This window comes from Hakea prostrata, chromosome 2, assembly GCF_041222555.1.
Source record: "Hakea prostrata isolate BN-2017 chromosome 2, UWA_Hpros_2, whole genome shotgun sequence".
In the NCBI taxonomy this organism is placed as follows: Eukaryota; Viridiplantae; Streptophyta; class Magnoliopsida; order Proteales; family Proteaceae; genus Hakea; species Hakea prostrata.
Window position 1 is genome coordinate 53,173,818 of NC_142601.1, and position 22,441 is coordinate 53,196,258.

At 39.1% G+C, this 22,441-nt stretch overlaps 3 protein-coding genes across 3 annotated transcripts; 2 read left to right on the forward strand and 1 right to left on the reverse strand.

Moving 5' to 3' along the window:
* Window positions 1-2,500: 2,500 nt before the first annotated feature.
* LOC149024863 (uncharacterized) lies at window positions 2,501-6,855 on the forward strand. Its single transcript, XM_089145051.1, has 3 exons — window positions 2,501-2,748; window positions 2,834-3,080; window positions 3,173-6,855. Exons 1-3 carry the CDS (start codon window positions 2,726-2,728, stop codon window positions 6,638-6,640), a joined length of 3,738 nt encoding a protein of 1,245 aa, XP_089001177.1. The 5' UTR covers window positions 2,501-2,725; the 3' UTR covers window positions 6,641-6,855.
* A 5,826-nt stretch (window positions 6,856-12,681) lies between these two features.
* ECHID (enoyl-CoA hydratase/isomerase D) lies at window positions 12,682-17,789 on the forward strand. The gene is made up of 9 exons (XM_089145052.1): window positions 12,682-13,060; window positions 13,592-13,714; window positions 14,418-14,519; window positions 14,955-14,993; window positions 15,080-15,178; window positions 16,571-16,618; window positions 16,954-17,049; window positions 17,245-17,367; window positions 17,547-17,789. The coding sequence occupies exons 1-9, from the start codon at window positions 12,803-12,805 to the stop codon at window positions 17,661-17,663; spliced, it is 1,005 nt and encodes a 334-aa protein (XP_089001178.1). The 5' UTR covers window positions 12,682-12,802; the 3' UTR covers window positions 17,664-17,789.
* Window positions 17,790-19,636: 1,847 nt separating this feature from the next.
* On the reverse strand, window positions 19,637-22,431 carry LOC149024865 (pentatricopeptide repeat-containing protein At5g15010, mitochondrial-like). The gene has a single exon (XM_089145053.1). It carries the CDS (start codon window positions 22,209-22,211, stop codon window positions 20,697-20,699), a length of 1,515 nt encoding a protein of 504 aa, XP_089001179.1. The 5' UTR covers window positions 22,212-22,431; the 3' UTR covers window positions 19,637-20,696.
* Between the last annotated feature and the right edge of the window lie 10 nt (window positions 22,432-22,441).

Consider the following 22,441-nt stretch of genomic DNA (forward strand, 5'->3'; position numbering starts at 1 on the left):
CATATATATTCACATTTTCCCTCATTAACTAGGCATATAAGATGTTAATACATATGTGGCAATATTTTGATCCCTTTCCCCATTGTCACTACTGGTACCTGACCCCGTCGGCTCGACATTTTTGCAAACACCGACCCTTACTCAATAGGGCAATGAAAAGAGGAGAACAAGGACAACTGACTACCGCTAAAAGTCAGACTACGGGTACACATTGTATGATTTCTAAATGGATACTATTAATTTAGAAAATAAATGATCATAAACTCACATCTTTTATATGAATTGAACTTAATCCATTCAATAATCTTAACCCCACTCATGGTAATGACCATGAATGATCATCAAGTTGAAATGAGAATTGAAGATCAATAGTTCTTACAAATAAGCCCACCTCATCACCATAATCAAGACTTTTAAAGACCCATGATTAATGTTATGAAGAGCCTCATAACCAAGGTTATGAAAGGCCTCCTATACTCATGGGTACCTCATTACTACCTTACCTCATGGGTCCCACACACTACAAAATAATTAAAATAAAAAAATACAAAAATTAATTTTGAAACTTAATATAGATTTTAATCAAAATACCTAACATTAGGGTTTGAGCATATATCACATGAGAAGGGTATGATGAATTGGGTTCTAATTACATGTTGAAAACCAATCCCTTCCTTTTGTGTGAAGAAATTTTCGGAAAACTTTTTTGATTTTGTTGATCATGTTTATTTATGTGATGATATTGTTGAATGTATTAAATGTGCTCAAGGTGGTAGATTAGATCGTACGCTTGTTATTGGAAGTCATATGCTATTTTATCTTGTGGTCACTTTAGCATTAAAACTTGGTTACATGGGAGGGAATAGAAATATTAATTGAAAGACTCTATCATAAAATATGCCTCACTTTAAGGTCTTACTGTCAAAACAACTTTTAACTTGTATCACAATAGAAATAAGTACCTTATATATCAAGGCTCTTTTTGGTATAATTATAATTTCTCAATTGTGAGGATTTTTTATTATTTTAAAATATTTAACATTTATTATCAGATATATTTTTATTTAAAATAATAGAAAAACCTCCAAAATCTATAACAGGTTTTTTGTTATTATATATTATGGTGAGAATTTCATTTTTTTATTTATGTAAAAGTTTACTTAAACTTTTATAGTTAAGATGAGGGTAAAATAGCCAATACACATTCTTTTATAAAAAATTATATATTTTATTATTATTATTATTTTGCTTGTTTGTTATTATTTTCTAACAATTTTTTATTTTGACATGCCAAACTTATTTTTGACAAAATTCATCAAATTCTTGACTAATAATAAATTATTATACTTATTTCTTTTAAATAGACATAATAGAGAATGATAATTGATATAAAAAAGAACCCAAGTCTTATAACTTGTTTCAACAATTATTTTCTTAATTGTCACTCCACTTTTTTCCTTTTTTTGGTACAAAATTATTTATTGAATTCGAAACCTCTGGATAGTTTGTATCTATTTAGAAAGAAAATGAGGGAAGGTAATACAACCATTTGGCTTCCGAATATGTGTTTGAATTTTGAAATAGCTTATAGAGAAGATGCTTGAAAGTTGATTGACATCCATCTTCTAAAGTGAAGTTAACTTTCCATCTAGGTTTAGAAGAATTATGACTTTAGTGGCTTTTTTTCTTCTTAATACGTAAAAGTGAAAATTACCCACGCATAATTGTTCTAACTGTAAAAGTGAAAGTTTTGTCATTAATCCCTTGCTCCTTATTGCCCTAGATAAGGTTTCAATTCGTGAGATTCATGTTTTTCTGTGCTAACGTAGAGTTGTTCTAGTGGTGAATCCAATATTTTTTAGTGAAGAGGTCGTGTATTCTACTATTGTTAATGCATGTTAATATCTAAACAAAAATTTATTTATTTATATTTTAGAGGGGAGCTTGATATTTTTTTTCTTTTTACAATCAATCAAATTTAACGCATTCTCGAGGGTTTTTTTTTGGGGAGAATTATATGATTTTAGGTTCAAATTTTTTGGTTCATTTGCTCTTCGGTGTATTTTTATTTTTCCCTTTTAAAGGGGTATATATATATATTTTGGTAAGAGAACGTAAACATTTGGTTTAGTTTTTTTATTTTTTTTATTTTTAGAATTGAGGTTCATCCCGGGCCAGCTTGCGCGCACCACGATTTACTTTCTCAGGTGGAATTTTATATTAATGCCGCCGAGTGGGTGCGAACCCAAGACCTCCCCTAGGGAAGTTGAGTCTTTAACCTGCTTTAATATACTTGTGCTCCAAGCAAGTCTCTTCTCCATCATTCGTTCAAAAAAAAAAATAATAATAATAAATAACGGAGGCGGTCGTTTCTAAAGTATTATCATCTAGTTAAAGGGTGGAGTTTGATATTTTTCAAACAAGAGGGGGGAAAATGTCATTATCCAAAGAAAATCAAAATAAAAAAAATTTAAAAATCAGATTGAGAGGGAGAGAGGAACTCCGGTTCTATACTTCTATGGCGCGGAAAAGTCGTGGCGCAGAAACAGTACGGGAATCTCTGTGCCGTAGCGTGAAGATCGAAGAGGAAGGAAGAGACACTCTACTATACTCTACTCTACTGTACTACTCAATGCGCACGATAATGGCGGAAGATTACAATTTAGACGAATGACTCGAGCGTGAGTTACCATCTTTCCAACTTCCGAAAAATTCTGCTAGGATAATGGGAAGTAGGCGATCTGGAAGGTAAGAAAAAATCTTTCGTCTTCTGATTCCGATCTTCTTCGACAAATTTTCCCTTTAAACTTTCGTTCAATCGTGCCATGGTTAGGGGACAAGCAGACCAAAGGAGCAGTAGCCTTCATCTTGCCTACGACAACGTGGTTCGTAGGGCGAAGGAGCGAACGAAGAAGCTTGAAGCCATGGAAGTGTTGAAGAGAGGCGTCTTCCGTCGCTTGGCCATGTCTCCTTTTCATCAGAACCTCTCTGCAGAGAGAAGAGAGTTTATCGAAGCCCGTCTCTGTAGTTTAATCCCTCAGATACTCGATCGCACTCCTAATCACCCTCCATATGCGGAGGTAGTCGACACTGCATTGCTCTATTCTTCTCCCTAATTTATTTTCTTGGCTTCTACTGGAAAATGGGTTTTTAGTGTTATTATTTCTTGCAGATGATTCAGAGAGCTATCGAGTGGTTGGGAGATGAAGGTGGTGCATCCGAAGAAGCGATTTCGGATTACATCCTCTCAACCTATAAACATTTGCCGTGGGCTCATTTGCATCTTCTTCCTCACCATCTTCGCAGACTCACTGAGGCGGGTGAGATAAAAGCTACCCCTAACTCTCGTTATTCGCTTTCATTATCAAACCCTGAGCAGCATCAGCAGCCTGATGATGATGATGATGCCGCCGTTCTGGAGGAAACAGTTAGGAACAGATCTTGTGGAAAACGTCGGAAGGAGCCCTCACAGAGATCTCAATCGCAGAAGAGAGGACGAGGGAACCAAAATAAAAAATGTAGGTCTGAAAAGGAAGAAACCCTACGTCAACTGCAAGTGGAAATAGAGAGAAACCACCCGTCGTCACCGCCGCAACGAGGTGGCTTTTCTAGGAAGCGTGGGTGCGAACGGCAAATACATCCCGGACAAGCGAGTAGAACTGAGCATTTTGATGGAGAAGGTTTGATTATCCATCCTAAGGAGCCACCGGATGTTAGGGCAGGGGAGGAAGTGATGCAGAAAAGTTTAATTGTGAAGTTTAAGGCAACCCCTCATAGAAAGCACGAGCAGCGGAGCCGGCGTGGACAGAAGCAACCAGATGATCACGTCGATTGTGATAGCTTGATGCAGATGACTGATGCTAGAAATATCGATAATAATGGTAGTACGTCGACGGTCCCATGTAGTGACGAAACTAGGGCCTTGGTAGGGGAGACGGGAGCCTCTAAACCTAATGGTGAGGAACATTTGCAGATTGTGCTGAGTTCTACACAACAGTTGAAAGAAGCAGAAGCTAGAACTGCTTCCAGTGATGCTAATGAATCATTTACGGGCTTATCCAGTGGGAAATTTATTGCTTCAATGGAGGGCAAGGGAGCTCCAGTTTCTGAAGATGAGAAGCCCTTCCAGACACAGGAGCAGCAGCTACTAAGTCCCCATAGGGGCGAGGAGCTAAATCATCCAGAGTTGGAATCTTTTGCCACTAATGTTGGTAATCATGGTCCAATGGATGCTGCTTTGGAGAAGGGAGCTTTTGTTACTGAGTGCAATCAATTATTGCAGTGGCAGCAGCATCCGAGTACACCTGTGGTGGAACAGCAAAAACATCCAGAAGTGGGAAGCCCTGCTTCACTTGCTAATAACGATGCTTTGATGGTTTTACCAGCTGGGCCTCCTATGGTTGTTGAAGATGTGGTGAGGGAAAATGAGAAGTCTAAAGAACAGCTGCCTCAGGAACAGCAATTGTCCCTCCAATGTGCTGGTGATGATGATGATGATGCCATTGTGGTATTTTGTTGGAGGTCCAAATCTATTAAGAAGGAGAAGGAGGGGTCGCCAAGCAAGAAATCGGAGTCAACAGTCCGACGGAGTACACGTCTTGCAAACCTATTTCAGCAAGGAGAGCAAGTGCAAACCAAGCCCCTGACTGGTGTACTGCTTTCTCTACCTGCTGTGAAAAGAGAGGAGGAGGTAGTTTTTGCAATTGAGGCAGGGAAGAATGTGAAAGAGAAGCAATCCTCAGAGCAGCAGCAGAAGCCAAACAGGAAAGCTAATCAACTCAAGAAACAGAATAAAGGGTTAAGAATTAAAACTGAGCTTTTGCTGAAGAAACAGAAACCTAAGCATCATAGAGAAGAGCAGAAGGAATCAGGATCGGAAATGGAACCTTCACAGAACATGCAGAACCTGCAACCTAAGAGTAACAGAAAAGAGCAGAATGAATCAGGAACAAAATTGAAACCTTCAAAGAAGAAACAGGAGCAGCAACGTAAGCATCACAGCGAAGAGCAAAAGGAATCAGTAACAGAAATAGACCCTTTGCAGAAGAAGAAACAGGAGCAGCAATGTAAGCGTCACAGTGAAGAACAACAAAAGGAATCAGTAATAGAAATAGGCCCTTTGCAGAAGAAGAAACAGGAGCAGCAACGTAAGCGTCACAGTGAAGAACAAAGGGAAGCTGGAACAGAAATGGAACCTTCACAGAAGAAGCACAAACAGCAAGCTAAGCATCATAGCGAAGAGCAGAAGGAATCAGGATCTGAGATGAAACCTTTGAATGTGTGGAAGCAACAAACTGGGTGTCACGTAGAAGAGCAGATTGAATCAGCTAAAAAAATTGAATCTTCACAGAAGAAACAGGAGCAGCAACGTAAGCCTCACGGTGAAGAACAAAAGGAATCAGTAACAGAAATAGAACCTTCACAGAAGAAGCAGAAGCAGCAACCTAAGCATCACAGAAAAGAGCAGAAGAAGTCAGGAAGTAAAATGGAACCTTTGCAGAAGAAGCAACCTAGGCGTCACTGTAAAGAGCAAGCAGAATCAGGAACAGAAATGAAACCTTCACAGAGGAAGATTAATCAGCAATCTGAGTGTCACAGTGAAGAGCAGGACGAATCTGTAACAGAAATGGAACCTTTACAGAAGAAGCAAGATGGTTATCTGGAAGAGGAACCAAAAGAAGTAGAAACAAAAATGGAGGTTTCACAAAAGCAGAGGATGGAGTTAGGAACGAGTAGAAAAGAACCACAGATCCGGCAGAACCAAGAAGAACCGAAGGGGCAAATGAGGCGAGGTGGGCATCCCAAAGGATCAGGTCTCCAGAAGAAGGTGCCAGGAAAGAGAGGTAGACCTCCCAAAGGAACAGGTCTCCTGGAGAAGCAGCAAGGGCCCAAGGAGCAGGATGAAAATGTCGAGCAAGATAAAGCGTCGCCATTGGATGTGGGTGTGGCTTCTGCAGTTGGTGATGTTCAACTGGGCAAATCTCAGATGACTGTAAAATATCAGGAACCATCGGAGTCACAGAAGAAAGCAAGGAATCAAGGCAAACTAACGGAGAAGGAGGTGCCTTTGCAGGCAAGGGGTCGAGGCAGGCCACCCAAGAAGAAGGAGGTCCCTGTGGAGAGAACTTTTCAGGTTCAGGGATGGGGAGACAAGGATTTGCCTGCGGGTCAAGGCGAGCCACCCAAGGAGGGGCATGTAAAGACTAGGGCCCGAGGAAGGCCACCCAAGGAGTTACCTATGGAGACAACTGGAGAGGTTCAGAACTGTGGAGACAAGGAGGTGAATGTGGAAAAAAGGGGTCGAGGCAGGCCACGCAAGAAGAAAGAAGTGCCTGCAGAGACAACAGTCGAGATTCAGGCCTTTGGAGACAAGGAGGCTACCATGGGTCAAGGCAAACCACCCAACGAGGAGGTGGCTGTGGAGCCAATGGGTCGACGCAGGCCACTCAAGGAGGTAGCCGTGAAGACAAGGGGTCAAGGCAGTGCGCCCAAGAAGGAGGTGTCCATGGGTCAACGCAAGCCACTGAAGAAGGAGGAGGTGCTTTGGAAGACGAGGGGTTCAAAACAGGTGACCCAGGAAGGAGGTTCTTGTGGAGACACTTGTCCAGGTTCAGGGTCAAGGTTGAGAAAGGCCTCATAACAAACCAAAGACAATAAGTTAGGTGTTCTGTGTTGTGACAATGGCACCATGTGGCTCTGCCTGATTGAGATCATACTGTACATCCTTGTTTAAATTGCCAGTTACTTAAACAAGGATGTACAGTATGACCCTGAGCAGTGATGGGTGTTTCATGCATTGGGTATGCCCTCTTTTGGCTCTTTTTATTTTGTTTATCTTCTTTGATGTTTTGCTTTGGGTGGCACAACTTTTGTCCTAAGCTGTTTTGAGGTTGAAAAGTGTAAATATTTTGCTGTTAAATAGAAGTTACAGTTTCAACAGTTGATCACTATCCCTTGCTGAGTTTTTAGTTTGTTTGGATGGCAGTGCTTATCTAGCAACCACTACCAAAAGAGATCTGGGGCATTTGTACTTGCTCAGCTGTGTCTTAGATCTGATTGGAAGAGAGAGAGAGAGAGAATGAGAGAGGGCTTTCTTCTGCAGGAAAAGTAATTTTACAAATGAAGTTCTGTTTAGCATTTGATTCTCTACACCTTGTGACATAGATTATTGAAATTTTGCCTTGAGCATAAATTTTCCAGCTGCAACAGCAACTATTGAACAATGAAGACTCTGTTGTAACATTTACTTGAAGAGGAGAAAATGTTGGTTTTGCAATACCAGCCAGATCTCCTCATCCCATCTTGAGCAGCTATCATGTCTGCTGACTTACTGTATTCTTTCATGCTAGAAGCTCCAGCATATTGCTGTGCTCTCATTCCCATCAACAAATTGGGCTTCTTGTCACTCTCATATTTGATCTAAAGTTTTTTTTTTCTTCTTCCCCCCCCCCCCCCCCCCCCCCCCCTCAAGTGTTCAGAAGTCAAAAGTCTGTATTAGGAAAATTGTGATGATTTCTCATTATGTCTGAGAACTAAATCCATTTGTTTATTCTGTGGTTCTCTCTTCATTCTCTTGAGGCTTGCTGGGGTTTCCGGAGTTGCTAGAGAGAGAGATACCATGGTAGATTATTCTCACAATGTGCTAGATATTTTATTCCTCTCTTTCTTTTCCCTAGTCCAATCATTTCTGCATTTCAGTCTTTTATTTCTGGAGGTTGGTTCTTCATTCACTTGTAATCATTTTCTTCCAATGCTGCTGTACTGAGTGGGATTTTGCAGTAGATTTAGTTTCTGTGTGCTTGATTTTGTATTCTTTTTTTATTTTTTTTTATGGTTGTTTCCTGAATTTTGTAGGACCTTGTTGTAGGAGTGTGGATTTTCTTCCTTTACATGTTTTAGTTGGAATGTGAATTGGATTATCTGCTTAAGCTCTGGTTGGGGACAGTTAAGGTCATTTTGACTGTTGTGTAAGGTGCCATTCTTGCATAATTGACTCCATTCCTGAGGTCATTATTTGTCTTCTGTTTTTTTATTTTTTTATCTGTATCATTGTTATTAACGCTCCGCTGGTTTGTGGGATATTCTATTTTACAACAGACTTTGGATAAGAAGATATTATGCTTAACAGCAATAGTCATTGCAGAAGTACTGTTCTGCTATATTTTGAGATATTTAGCTCAGTAACTTACCCCTTAACCTTTAGAAAAAATGAGAGTGTGTTTTTGTGCATTTACACTGGTATTTACGTTTTGTTTGCTAGATATTTAATTATCAAGTTAAGTCAAAGGATCAATTTGATCAACAATCTCTCAATTTACTCTCAAGGAGCTGAAGCTTTAGTTTTTTCAGTCAACTATAGCTTGGCCATATCAGAAGGGTTGTCCTCATTCAATGCCAAATTCTGGTTGGCCAACGTCCGATGCAGTTTCTTGAGTTTCAAGCCCTATCGCAGGTTTACCCAAAAAAGTAAAGCAGAGGCCTGTATCAGATGTCTAGATATTGTTTTTATGATCGAAGGGATATTATTGTTGACTTTAGTACCATGGACTTCTCCACTGGCTTTGCTTACTCTTAAAATCCATGTGAAAAAAAGGGAGGTTCTAACCTTTTTTTCAGTTACATGGTGAAGACTTGGTTTCAAAAATGTAAAGCTATACTACTCCGCATTGCCTGCTAGCAATGTTTATTGCTTTTGACTTGTAGAAGAAAGAAGCTTAAGAATGCAATATTCTAGTTGGGATAGAGTTCATATGGCAAATTCATGTAGGGAGGCAATGCCTGTATCCATCTATTTCAAAGTGCTGTTGCTAATTTTGAACTCTATGGGGCATGAATTATTTCTTTTCATATTTGGATTTGAAAAGTTGGAACTAATCATTGAACATATGGCTTCCATTCGGTTTCTTTCTATTTAAGCTTGTGTGTAAGTCCTCTCCCTAATTTTGTGCCCTCAGCTTTGTGCATCTTCGATAAAGATTTAAAACTATGTTAGTAGTTTTATTTTGAAAAGATGCTGGATTCCATTATTTACATCTAGCAACTTGGATGCTATTGTTTTACGATTAATGAATTAAATCAACTAATTTTATTAAGTGTTGCAATTACCAAATGTCCGACCTTTGAGGCCCTCAGGAATGTCCATCCATCTCAGCTTTGTATTTTAGCTCTTGGGACTTCCTTTAATGATTCCCTCTTGGTTTTTTATATGACATGCATGAGTGCCTTGCTGCTACCCGTAACTGCCATGAACATTGGTGATCATCCTTTTTTATATCTCAAATAGTGAAAACATACCAGTTCCATATATGCCTTCAGTCTTCGGTCTATTGTACTCTGGACTGAAACCTGTTGCATTAGAATCAGAAATTTTGAAGTGTGATTCTCACTTATATTGATGTGGATGAACACTTTTCACTAATGTCACTTAGCTACTTTTCTTTATGCCTTGCTTCATTTTGTCATATTAAAGGCTTGCTGGAGGATTTATTTGACTCATAAAGTTATATCTGCTGCAATTTTCATACGAGATCAGATTTGAATCCAGGTGATCTCTTCTACTTCCTTTTTCTCTTTTCTTCTTATGTATCTTTTGTTGCATATAGACGTTTCGATGCCAGACAGATTGCAAGTAGTTTTTATTTTTCAAATAGCTGTTTAGACAGCCGTTGCATCTTGGAAAAAGAACCCAGGGTGGTTGAATTTAACCTTTGTCTACAGGTGAAACTTCTAGTCATCTATTTTTGCTTTTTCATGGTTTGATGCCTGTGCATTCTCTGGTGCAGGCTCCTAACTTGGGAGTAAGAGATTCTCGGAAGGAGAGGTAGCAGAGTGTTTCAGGGTAAAGGGATCTGATCATCCTCAGGTAAAGCATTTTTGTCCTCGATGTTTTTGAGTAATGTCTATCACTGCTCATCTGCGAGGCTGTTGTCCAAATATCAGGTTTTTCTTTCCTATCCCATAAACCCATGCCCATGAAGTTTGTTACATTGTATTTGGTTGGTTGCTTCACTGTTTCAGAATCTTCTTACTGTATCATGAATCTGGTATCATTTTTTCCAGTCTGTTGCTTCACTAAACTACTCCAGGACAGGAAAAGATAACTGAAGGGAATAAAATACTTGGTTATTTATTGCAGGGCTTCCTTTCCTTTGGAGCTGCAGCCAACATACTCTCAACCTGGAAGATGACAAGAATTCATCTCAGCAAGGCGAACCCCTAGATGATCCAATCCAACACCAAAGCATGAAACGAGCACTCCAAGCCAGAGCCCCAAAGACATGCCATCAGACAGAAATACCATCTTCTCAATACCAAATCACCAATGCTCAGCAAAGAATTTCACAAGATCATATTTTCATTCAAGAGTAAAGACTCGGAAAACCCCTTAAAGCACCATTTCAACTTCCATCATCGTGCATAGTTCGATGGAGATGCGTAGATCCCAGTACAAGTGTTGGGTTGAATGCAGCAGCTATAAAATACGGCAGTTTGCTAATTCAAACTGTGTTCTTTGACTTCTTTCCATTTAGTTCACATGTCGCATTACACGGATTTGATTAAAATAGGTTTTGATATACGACAAGTTACCAATTCAAAGGAAAATTGGTGGGAATCGATATGGACCACTTCTGGTTAAAATGGTCCATTTATTTCTGAAGATTTGGCATTCCAAGGACAATTTTTCATACATTTATAAGGTTCTACGATATGAAATAAAAAAATAATTATAAAAAAAATATGGGTTTGCACGCTTACCAAAGAAGATTTTGGTTTGCACTCCAATTTTTTAAGGTTGAAGTCATGTGTCATTTTTTATTTGTATTGTTGTTTTAGTTTATTTATATTTTGTTAGAGAAAAATATTATTATTAATAATTTACTTATTTTTTTCAAATATGTGTAGGTCTCATAAAAATATATGTGAATATATGTTTTAATATAATAAAATAATTTAAAGGTGGGATCCCAGTGGGTCTTATAAGGACCTATACAATATGTGTGATCAAAAACATTGGTGCTCCCCAAAGGAAAGTTTATTTAGATTTTTATTTTTTGGCCCCTCCAACGTTGAGTCTTGATTTCGTCCTTGATGCTATGCAAAGAGGAAATGTCGAGTTTGACCATATGGTTAATGTGAAATGCATGACTATACAAGAGAAAGTCGTCTTAGTTTGGTGCACACACTTAGCTTCCAATGAGATCCGTTAGAACGTGTGGTTGAATGATCTAACTTCTCAAATCTAAACGTAGGCATTTGTATCCCTACAAAGAGGTGCACCCATACAAAGGACGCGCTTTTGGGCTCACACTTAGCAAGCTTGCATCGCTTCAAGCAAGATTAGATTTAAAGCGTGTATTTTGATCAAGAGCGATGGAAGTAGATCCATTGGATTCCAAGAATCTAGTATAAGATGATACATATATCTATTTGATGGTTTAATCTGGACCGTTAAATCATGTGGCTGAATAATCCGACGTCTCAGATTTGAACGTAGGCATTTGTATCCCTACAGAGAGGTGCATTCATACAAAGCCATAAATTGTTTAGTACAGACACCTCAATGCCTATAAATACCACTCCGTTTTTGAGTTTTGTCTGTGCTTTGCAAAATCTGGGAAAAACAACTTTGGTTTGGGTTTCTTTGTGTCCTAGGAGAGCTAGTACCTTATAGCACATTTTTTTTCTTTTTTTTGCCCAAAACAAATTGAACCTGGCGTGAATCGAAAACGAGACAAAGAAACCTAATAAGAATGATATTTTGATTTTTCAATATCTAATAAGATTTTTTTTCAAAAATTTTCTTTAAGCTAACGATTATAGGAGGAGAAGAGAATAAATAGGAAGAAAAGACGAGAGAAAAGAGAGGGGAGAATAAATAGGGATTGAAGAATTAATTTTTAATTAGGAATTCCATTTATACCTATTATTTTACATTTAAAGTTTGTTTTCAATATTTGGTGGGGGGCAAATAGTGACATTTTACATGTAGGAAGAGAAAAAACTGGAAAAGTTAGCGGAATTAAGGCAATTCTTATAAAATTTTTAAAAATCCGGGGGACCATGGCCCCCCTCGACCCCTTCATAGGTCCACCCCTGTTTCTCACCACTGAACTATAGGTGAGTAGTAGATTAACCCTTTTGAAAGGAAGAAGAAGACATGGACGTCCACATTGTGTTTGTTTGAGCTTGGTTTAATTGCAAATATTTGAAACCAAATAAAAGTCAAAACTTATAATTTGAAATTACAGCATGCTATCTATGCTTGGCCTAAATTAAAAGGTATACAGTCCTCCTTTAGTGGACGTTGAAATGGTTGACTATAAGGGTGTGTGTGTGTTTTAATTTTTGGATTGCTATTCCAGTTCTATAGTTGTACCAAATGAGTTACTTTAAAGTCATTATTAACATTGTGTAATCCCTTCGACAAGCTTGATTAGTGGAACCAAACTTTTACTGCGTTTTTCCTGTCATGCAGATCCAGAGCTCTATTATGAATTTTATTTGTGTCTTTCTTTCTCAATTATTGCCTTAATAGGACATAATTTGCGCTAAGCTAAGAGAAATAAAATAATGTAATAATGTAATCACTATATTATAAGAGGTATTTTATCTTCGTTGAGCTTCAATAATAATAATGTTATAATAAAAAAAACAAGTGGCAGTGGGTCTTGGGTTATTTTCCATCCACGGCTTAGTTGTCTCTCGTCTGCTTATCTACCTAACTCTCTAGTCTCTACTATGAGAGATCACTGGTGTCCAAATTCCGGAATCACAGAATTTCTGATCTACTTCGACCACTCTAATGGCGGAAACTGGAGATAAAGACCTCAAGACCATGACAAGAAGAGTGGCTTCAGTGGCTAGTCATCTCATGCCACTTCACTCTGCTCCTGACAACTCTGCCATTCATCTCTGTAATGCTTCCATGAAAGACAGCTACCATCGAGTACATGGCGAAGTTTCGACGCAGGAAGCAGTGTGGGAACCTGCCCTCGACGAATCAGGGAAGGAGTTTGTTGATATTATCTACGAGAAAGCAGTGGGGGAAGGAATCGCCAAGGTCTGTGTTTATTTCTTCTCTTTTTTCTTTTTGTTATGTTCTGTTCTTGGCTGGGTAGATCTAATCCAGCAACGGGAAATATGATTACCCAACAGTGTTTGAGGATGGTTCATAACCGATATCTTGCTCTATTTGAAAACCAACGCAGATCTGTTCCTGTTCCGGTGGTTGAAACTTGAAACCCATCCCTTAATAAAGAGGTCGTGGGTTCGAATCTCGCTGAACATATTAATAAAGCTCCTTTTTACCAAAAAAAAAAATTTGTTAAAGCATATCTCGGCGATGTAAGTGCTGCAAGGATCTTACCAAAGCCTGGATTTGCTAGGCAATATTCCTAAAGGGAAGAGAGTTTATAGGGGTTTATCTGTAGCTTGTGTTTACATCTCAGCATATTGAGAACACTGCTGATGGTAGGGTAGAGGCTTACAGTGTTCTTCAACCACTGTTGGTTGACCACATTCCATGCCACTGGTGGTAGTCCTTGCATGCATTATAGGCCTTTACATTAATGTATCATTCATTTTCATGTAGATTACAATCAACCGGCCAGAGAAAAGGAATGCCTTCCGGCCACAGACTATTAAAGAACTCACTAGTGCTTTCAACGACGCCAGAGATGATATTTCGGTGGGAGTAATTATCTTCACGGGGAAGGTACCATCTCCTTCACAATTATTTTAGATGATCCTAATATGAAGTAGTAGTCATGAAACTTTTCAATTTATTGAATTCAATATGGAGTCATCATTTATTTCTTCAAATAATTCAGTGTATACAGTTCCCACGGTTGCATATTTCACCTGTTAAGCCTAAAATAAACCCAATGTTGTGCAAATGAGATACAATATGTACATAAAAGGATATATGGATGAAACAAGATTAATGAGTGGCAAAACTAGGAATAGGAGAGCAGGAACTAATGAGTAGCATCAAAAAATGACAAGATGAAGAGTTTATTTATTATCAATTTTTATGAATGCCAGTGAATTTTCCATTGAGGTTGATATGGTATGAATTTGAGGTGTTAATAGACAAGGAGAAGGCTGAATGTTACATGGGTTGAAGAGGTGAGGAAAGATACTACTTGGCAACTGCTATGGCCTTAGGCTACAGCTGGACAAGATTCTGCTATGTGACCCGACTAGTTGGGATGAGGATTAGTTATTAGTTTAAAGTCTCTTCCTTTGCTTTTAGTCTCTCTTTGTTTGGATCTTTCATGGTAAATAGATCCATTGAGTCTGGGCTGGGTAAGACCAATTCCATTAAGAGCTAATCTTATTATAGGAACAAAGTCAGTTACTGTCCTACTCTTTATATATGCAAGTGCTCGTTGTAATGTTGGAAGTTTGCATTTCAGGGTTCAGCGGCATTCTGTAGTGGTGGTGATCAATCACTGAGAGGCAAAGATGGATATGCTGATTTTGAGGACTTTGGTCGTCTTAATGTTCTAGACCTACAGGTGGTATTTAGTGTGCGATGAACTTAATTTTTGGGTCCTGTGCAACCTTCTTGTCTTTGTTGTCTGTTGTTTTTCCTCTTGAATATCTGTTTCCCAGCAATTAAACCAATATTGGTCATATTTGAAATAGACATTTGTCTTCTTGATTGGGCGAGCCTTGGCTTGATGATTAAGTTGCGCTATTGCATTCTGTTGGTTGTGGGTTCAGGACTTAGAAACAGCATCTACTGTGATGCAGGGGCAAAGGTTGCATACATTTACTCCACGCTAGACTTTGGCCTCGCACACTAGTGTGCCCTTTTTTCTTTCTAAATGTCTTCTTAAGAATCAAGCAGCAATATATATTATCTAGTCTTTTCCCGGTATATACTTTTGCTATAGTATTTCTATAATCCCTCTGTATTATTTCCATCTGCACTCTGTGTTTTCATACAGGTACAAATTCGTCGTCTCCCTAAACCAGTGATAGCCATGGTAAATCTTACTTGCAGTTTTTATCCTTTTATGTCTTTATATCTGTCATTCGACCTGTTAATTTACCTTCTTTTTCTGATTTCCAGGTTGCAGGCTATGTGATTGGAGGAGGACATGTACTGCATATGGTGTGTGATCTAACAATTGCAGCTGATAATGCGATATTTGGTCAGACAGGCCCAAAGGTCCTTTTATCTTATTCATTTTTTCACTTGTTATTACACAGATTAAAATTCCAAGCAGAGACATTCCTTTAGGATACTGTTTACTTGGTGATGTTTGGAGTGCCATAAAACTGCTGAGTCTAAACATTACTTGGAATTTAGAATTCAATGCTACAACCCCACATTCAAGTTAAATGCTGTTCATGAAACTTTTGAGTACGCATTACTGCAAATGCGTCTTCAATAAAATAACTGCTAAAATTTAGTAAAATCTCCCCCCTCCACTATAAAAACTGTCCTTATAACTCCTTTGGTTGCTTCTTAATGGAATACAAAGGATGCAAGTTCAATCTAACATGCTCTTCTTGTTCCTGATTTCAAATTAGACAAACAACTAGATCAGCCATGTTTATACTTTAAGGGTGGAAAAGAAAGAGTACTGGAAGTGTTACTGACTGCTTGGACATTTGCATGTTACGTATTAGTTTCAGATCACAACAGAGCTCACCCCTTTTCTGCATCCCCCACATTGCAGCAAGACTACTAGGAAATAGAATAGTATTTCATCTTTTTATCACTTGCTATTAACTGAGATAGTCCTCATGTGGAATAACCTACATTACCTAGGTATCAAAATCTATGCTCGTTTCCTTGCCATACCCAGGCATGAAAGGCCACTGACGGCAGTAGTTTAGGATTGGGTGATGGAAGTTAGAACCTTTAGACAAGCAAAGGGAACCCAAAAAGTAAGTGGATTGATATAATGTGATAAAACAGTGTAAGAGCTATGAACCAGGGAAAGATTAAGTTCATGACAGTTGGAACGTTATTGTTATTGGCAACCAATCTTGTTGTGATATTGGAAGTAAATGTTAGGATTCTTGGTTAATATCACCAAATATACTTGAAACAGTGTCACAGAATTGATACAAACAATCTAGAGGATAAAAATGAGTTGAGGGGAGCAGAAGTTGAGACAATGGTGACCACTCTTCAATAAGTAGTTACCCACTCAAGCCGTGGGAGGGGGAATATATTGATTGCAAAACAAAACCTTAAGTTACAATTCCCACCAACCAAAGTCTAAACATAAATCCCTAAAGTACTTCTAGTAAATAAACATAACAATGTAGGAACCATACCTAGTCTAAACTGAGCCTACCTTAACAGTACCGATTCTGATGGGGAAGGGAATTGATATATTTAAACATGTTTGGTTGAAATAGATTTGACATGCATATTACCCTTCAAATTTGCTTTTTATGTCAGCAAAGCTCAAGATTCTTTCACAACTAAAAGCATAATTGGAATTAAAATTTGAATATTTTGTTTGTTTGTGTGTGTGTGTGGTTTGGGAAGATGGGATGATAAGTTATGGATGTTGAAATTATTCTTTTTGTATGATTATTGCAGGTTGGGAGCTTTGATGCAGGTTATGGATGTTCAATTATGTCTCGCTTGGTAAGCCACTAAGAAAGAGATGCCTTTTCTTTTGCGCTCCATGTTCTCCAGTGACACGGTATCTAGAAAACATGTTATGAATAATTTTAAGCTCATTTCCTTTGCTGCAGCTTTCTTAGCTTCATTCCCATAATATGCAGTCCCTCCACCCTCAATTTCACCTTGGTTCTACTCTGGTTCTCAAGTTCCGGGTGTATATGGCATCATTTATATGCTCACTTCTGAACTTGCTCCAATTATTTGAGAGAGAATGTTACCTACAGTATGATTTCCCCCCCCCCCCCCTCATCCATCATACCTGTCATTAACTTCAGACTTCTCTTCTGCTTGAGCAGATTGGTCCCAAAAAAGCACGCGAAATGTGGTACTTGGCAAGATTTTACGGTGCATCTGAAGCAGAGAAAATGGGCCTAGTTAACACTGTGGTGCCGGTTAGTTCCTGATCAAGTCTTTAGCCACTTTCTATGTTAATGCATTCAAGAAACACTTTTAGTCTCATATCGTACTACCTGCATCTTGCACTGACAGAAGTTACAATGTATTCTTTTTTCTTCTGTTTTCTTTCGTAAGTCTAGAATAAAGTTTAACTAGTAACAAAGATTACCCCATTTTCTCATTGTAACCAGCTTGAAGATTTGGAAAAAGAAACTCTTAAATGGTGCAGGGAGATCCTAAGAAACAGTCCCACAGCAATCCGAGTTCTCAAAGCTTCCCTCAATGCAGTTGATGATGGTCATGCTGGTCTGCAGGTATCTCCGAACTGTTTAGGCTACTTTAATTGTCAACATCTTGGACTGCATGATCCATGTTGTTTTGTAATGTAAGGTTGACTGATATGGTATCATAACTTTTGCATGCTTCACACACACAAAAAATGTAGAAGTTCCTCACCCTACGGACCTCATTTTTGCTGTTATTCTGATTACAGGAGATTGGCGGTAATGCAACACTTATGTTTTATGGAACCGAGGAGGGTAATGAGGGAAAGACGGCCTATTTGCAACGTAGACGCCCAGATTTCTCAAAATTTCCCCGTCTACCCTAGTATTGATTTGCAAATGTGATTGCTTCTATTTTGATATCAAAGTCTTTAAGAATGGGTTATATTTCAGGGTCTTAGCCCAAAGACATGACCTGTCTTGTGATTGAGAATGACTGGTTTGCAAACCTACAAATAAGTGGTCCCAATGTGGTCTTCCATCAATCTTGGCTCAATAAGTTATGTAATAGTAATGCCATTGTTTGAAAAAACTCTTTTGATTTAAGAAATTAGCTTTTCACCTCAAAAAAAAAAATCTCTTACAACTGAGCTAATCTGGATCATCTAGTATAAGAATTTTCTATATCATCATATGTTATTTAGCTTTGTTGGCCTCTGGATACTTTAGTTTTGAATACATTTAATGCTGTTTAGGATATGGGACAATGACTCTTTCTTGCAATTGAAGATATTCATCAAAATAAAAACTCTGGGACATACGAAAAGTAAGTCGTGTGCATATCTATGGCTGTCAGCCTGTAATTACTAAGCTTCTGGGAAGAAGCCTACCCATGTACACCAAACCATGGAGAGGGATGAACATGGTGATTCGGTGAAGGGTCATCGACTCACGCGGTGAAACCCTTGTTTTGCCCAATGAGAATTCGACAAAAACTTCCCCCCCCCCCCTTTCTGGGATTTAAAACCGATCTGCCTCATCCATCTACAGGAAACTGCTGCCCCTAAATGAAAAAGAAACCATAGGGAAGAAGGCGTCGTTCCGAAATTCTGCAGAAAACCAGAAGTTGGTTGCTGCTCCTTACATAGCCAGATTCCTGATAATCAGGCAAGAGCATGTGCAAATTAGTTCGGGAGGAAACATACAATGCCATATCTTTCCACTAGGATGGCATCTGCTAACAACATAAAAAGATCAGAAACTTGTTCATTAAAAAAAATAATAATAACCCATTATAATGGTGATCCAACAAACAACATTGTAGGCTATCCTTTCATCAATAGACCTGCAAGTATGCACCTTGTTGCATACACGCTAACAAGAAAATCCACATTGAAGCAAAGGCTAAAAACTAGCTGCCCTCCCAATTCACAAAGAGCATCTCACCAAAAAGAATCTTAACCACCACGTATCTTCAACTAAGGTACACTGGGAACACTTCAAATAGATATCAACAATGTCAAGCAATGCAATTGTTCACCAAATCTCAACATCATCTAGCTCAGTCCTGGTGTGAGGCGACCAGTAAAAGTGATATAGTGGACGCCACCATCTTTGCAAGCATTTCCTTGAAATAGTACACTCCCACACCGTGTTGACTAAAACTTCTACCACAGCCAACTGCCACATGTATCATTGCATTCCACATCACAACAGTTCCCTCTCTAAGTTTCATCCAATAACCTGCATGCATCTGCAAAAAGAAGCTGGTTTTGCAAAGATTGTCAACAATCAATATATTGTCTTGCTTCAATTAAGGAAACCCATTTTTGCAGGAGTTCTAAAAACATTTGAACAAAAAGAAGCATCCAACTGAGGTATATTGGCATGTTTGCTCCAAAGGTCACCACTGAAGCTCAGCTAAGTCTAACAGGAAAAGATGTGAATGCTTCAAGTGGGGCATATTGGAATGGTTCACTCCAAAGGCAAATATTGAAGCTCTCAGAAGTATAACAGGAAGAGACATGAAAACCTTACTTCAGCAGGCAGCGACGCATGAAATTAGCAGCAAGCGTTAAAAGGTCAATTGAATATCTACGCATGAATCTGACTGTTGAATTGATAAATAAGGAATTACAAAAGAAAAATAATAAGGTTATGGTGACTCTTTTTCTTCTGTCTTTTGTGGGGGTTTTGTTTTGGTTGGGGGGGGGGGGGCGGGGAAGGGGGATAATCAAAGAGATGGTGGCTGGCGGGTGGGTGGGTTTTCAGAGGGGTGATGGCGATTGCAGGTTAGGATGGCAGGTACGGGAATAGTGGCAGTAATGGGTGATGGGGTTTGCGCAGGGGGATGTGGCAGAACAACAGCAGCAAGGGAAAGGGAAGAAGAGGAGAAAAAGAGGTCGAGCAGTCGAGTTTTTTACAGAATTCCCTGATTAATTCCTGTGGAATAGGGATCAACTGAATCAGGAATCAAGAGTGTTTCAGATAAGACCTGAAAAGTTCAAGGTAAGAAAACTATAATGCATCAACGCAAATATATACATCAACAAATAAGTTTGTACTCAAATAGAGCCTTAAAAACTCAAGTTGGCAATTAACTATAATATACATCATCATGACTACATGTACAAGTCTACACATGGTCGTACACAACACCATCAAATGGCAACACCGGATGCAAGCTCCCCCCAGAGAAACCATCAGGACCGGGGCACCCCCTCCATCCGTGGAGAAAACAGCATCTTTCAATTCTTGAATAGAGGGAAAGGAGCATAACTCTGAATTTGCCTAGAAATGGATTCATCTTTTTGCTTTCTCTCATAAGGGTTCAACCATCCCAGTTTCATTGAAAAATTGGAAGGCTTTGTCAAGACCTCTACAATTGCAATGTGAAATGGTGCTAAAGCAGCAACCAAGGAGAAAGTGTCATGCAGCTCATTCACAAATGCACCCACCCCGTTGCAATCCAGATGGATCAAACATGTAACTTTGTTCGTCAACATGATGTCACACCTGCTTATCCCAAAAGCACAAAAGCTAGCAAAAGGCAACAACAGTGCATATACAAAACAAACTCCAAAAGTATCAGTGGTAAGGTGGACCTAAAAACGACCCTCAAGTAAAGAAAAATACAAGATACAAGACGATAAGCAAAGATCCAACTGTCAGTTTAATGTTAAAGTGTGTTTTTGAATACAGGACCAGATTCAAACTAAATATCTGTACTTATTTGTTTAATGCTCCAAGCACAGCAAGTTCTCTGATCTGTATTTGTTCCTGATGACAAATCCAGTGATACAGATTCCACAAGTTTTCCAGAGTAAATACAACACTTGCATCGAAGGGAACATCGGGTTGTAATAGATAAAGAAAAAACTTCTCTTTAAATTACAAAATTGCAGACAATTCGCACCTACTTAATGTGACTTCCACTTCCTTAGAAGTTCTTCATATCGATATGATCTCCCTGATTTGGAAAGACTTTGTTTCAGCTTTGACAATGTAGAAGAGGTCAACTTGATCCTTCTTTCAATCATATCCTCCGCATATTTGCATGCTTCTGGAAGCCTATCAAGGTCACGAAGACCCCCAATCAAGAAGTTTCCCGTCTCCTCCAAACCAGACATTTCATTATCAATCATGCACTTCCAAACTTTGATTGCCATTTGATGATCACCTATATCCAAGAATTTCTTAATGGCAGAATTGCAATTGCTTTCACTGGGAATGCACTCATTTTTAACCATCTCATTGAATAGCGCGGATGCCTCCTTTAGCTTCCTACTCTTAATTAAGAATTGAAGCAAGAGATTATAAGTCTTTGAATCTGGAAATACTCCATTGAAGACCATTTCGTCCAAGAGTCGCTCAGCAATGTCATAATTGTTCGTCTGGCAATTCAGGGTAATCATCAAGTGGTACATCTGGGTATCAGGTCTAAAGCCAGTCCTTCCCACCATTGCATCCCAGAGGGAAGATGCACTGCGAATATTGTCAGTCTTGACAAACTCTTCCAAGGCTATCTTGAAGAATCTCATCCCAGGTAAACACCTTTTCTCTATCATGGTGTCAAAGACCTTCATAGCTTCGTGCATACCATCATGATGCTTAAGCAATGTAGCCAAGAACGACTCATAAGCCGGCACATTTCGCGGGTCCCAACCAATATCATGCAACATCTCCCCAAAAATTAGCCTAGCACAAGCAACATTGCCTTCACTCTCACAACCTTCAAGTAAAATTGCATAAGTATCAGCATCAGGTCGAATCTTACCCTTCGCAATGTCCAAAAACTGCTTCGCCTTAGCCGTCTTCCCATCTCTGCAAATCGCACTGAGCAGCGAATTCAATGCGACAACGTCACGGGGAATTCCATACTGATCCATTACCTCGAAAGTCATGACGGCCTCATCAACACGATCAGTGACCACGTAACTGCTGAAAACAGAGGCGAATGTCGCCAGGGATAGCAAAGCTTCCGCTTTCATTGACTTTATAGCATCCCACATTGCCTCGAACAAACAATTCTTCCCTAATAGGTCAACAACCAAGTTCCACGAATAGGGACTATGCTTGTCGCCCAGCTGTGAACCGGCCCAGCGGAAGAACTTCACAGCCTGGGCAGGGAAACTATATGAATGCTTCAGAACCTCTTCCACATCTTCCGTCGTTACTCTAACACCGGTGTCTTCGAGAACCTTCTCGACGGCCAGGGAATGTGTACTCGCGATGATTTCACAGAGTATTTTCACTTTGGGGGACAAATTAGGGTTATCGAGATGAGAGATGAAAGCCGGACGCCTATTCTGTTGTGGTCGCTGCTCATGAACTTCACTCCTACTGTCTCGAGCCGACAAGGATTGATGCTTCTTGTTATAATCTGATCTCGAATAAGAATCATCACGCTCTGCTCGCTTTCTATTGCGATCCATTAGAGCAAACAAAGAAGACAAATTAACCCTACAAACTACGAAGAAACCTGTAGGTCTTCAAGAAATGCTTAACGCTTCAACTCGCTTACCCTAATTCTTGAAGCCGAAACCCTAGAGTTGCATAGAAGAGAGAGTGCGTTGAGTCTCTGGACTGCTACGATTTCCGTATATTGATCCAAAATGTGTTTCGGCTTTTTAAAAATTGGTAAAATTCAGAAATAAAAATCATG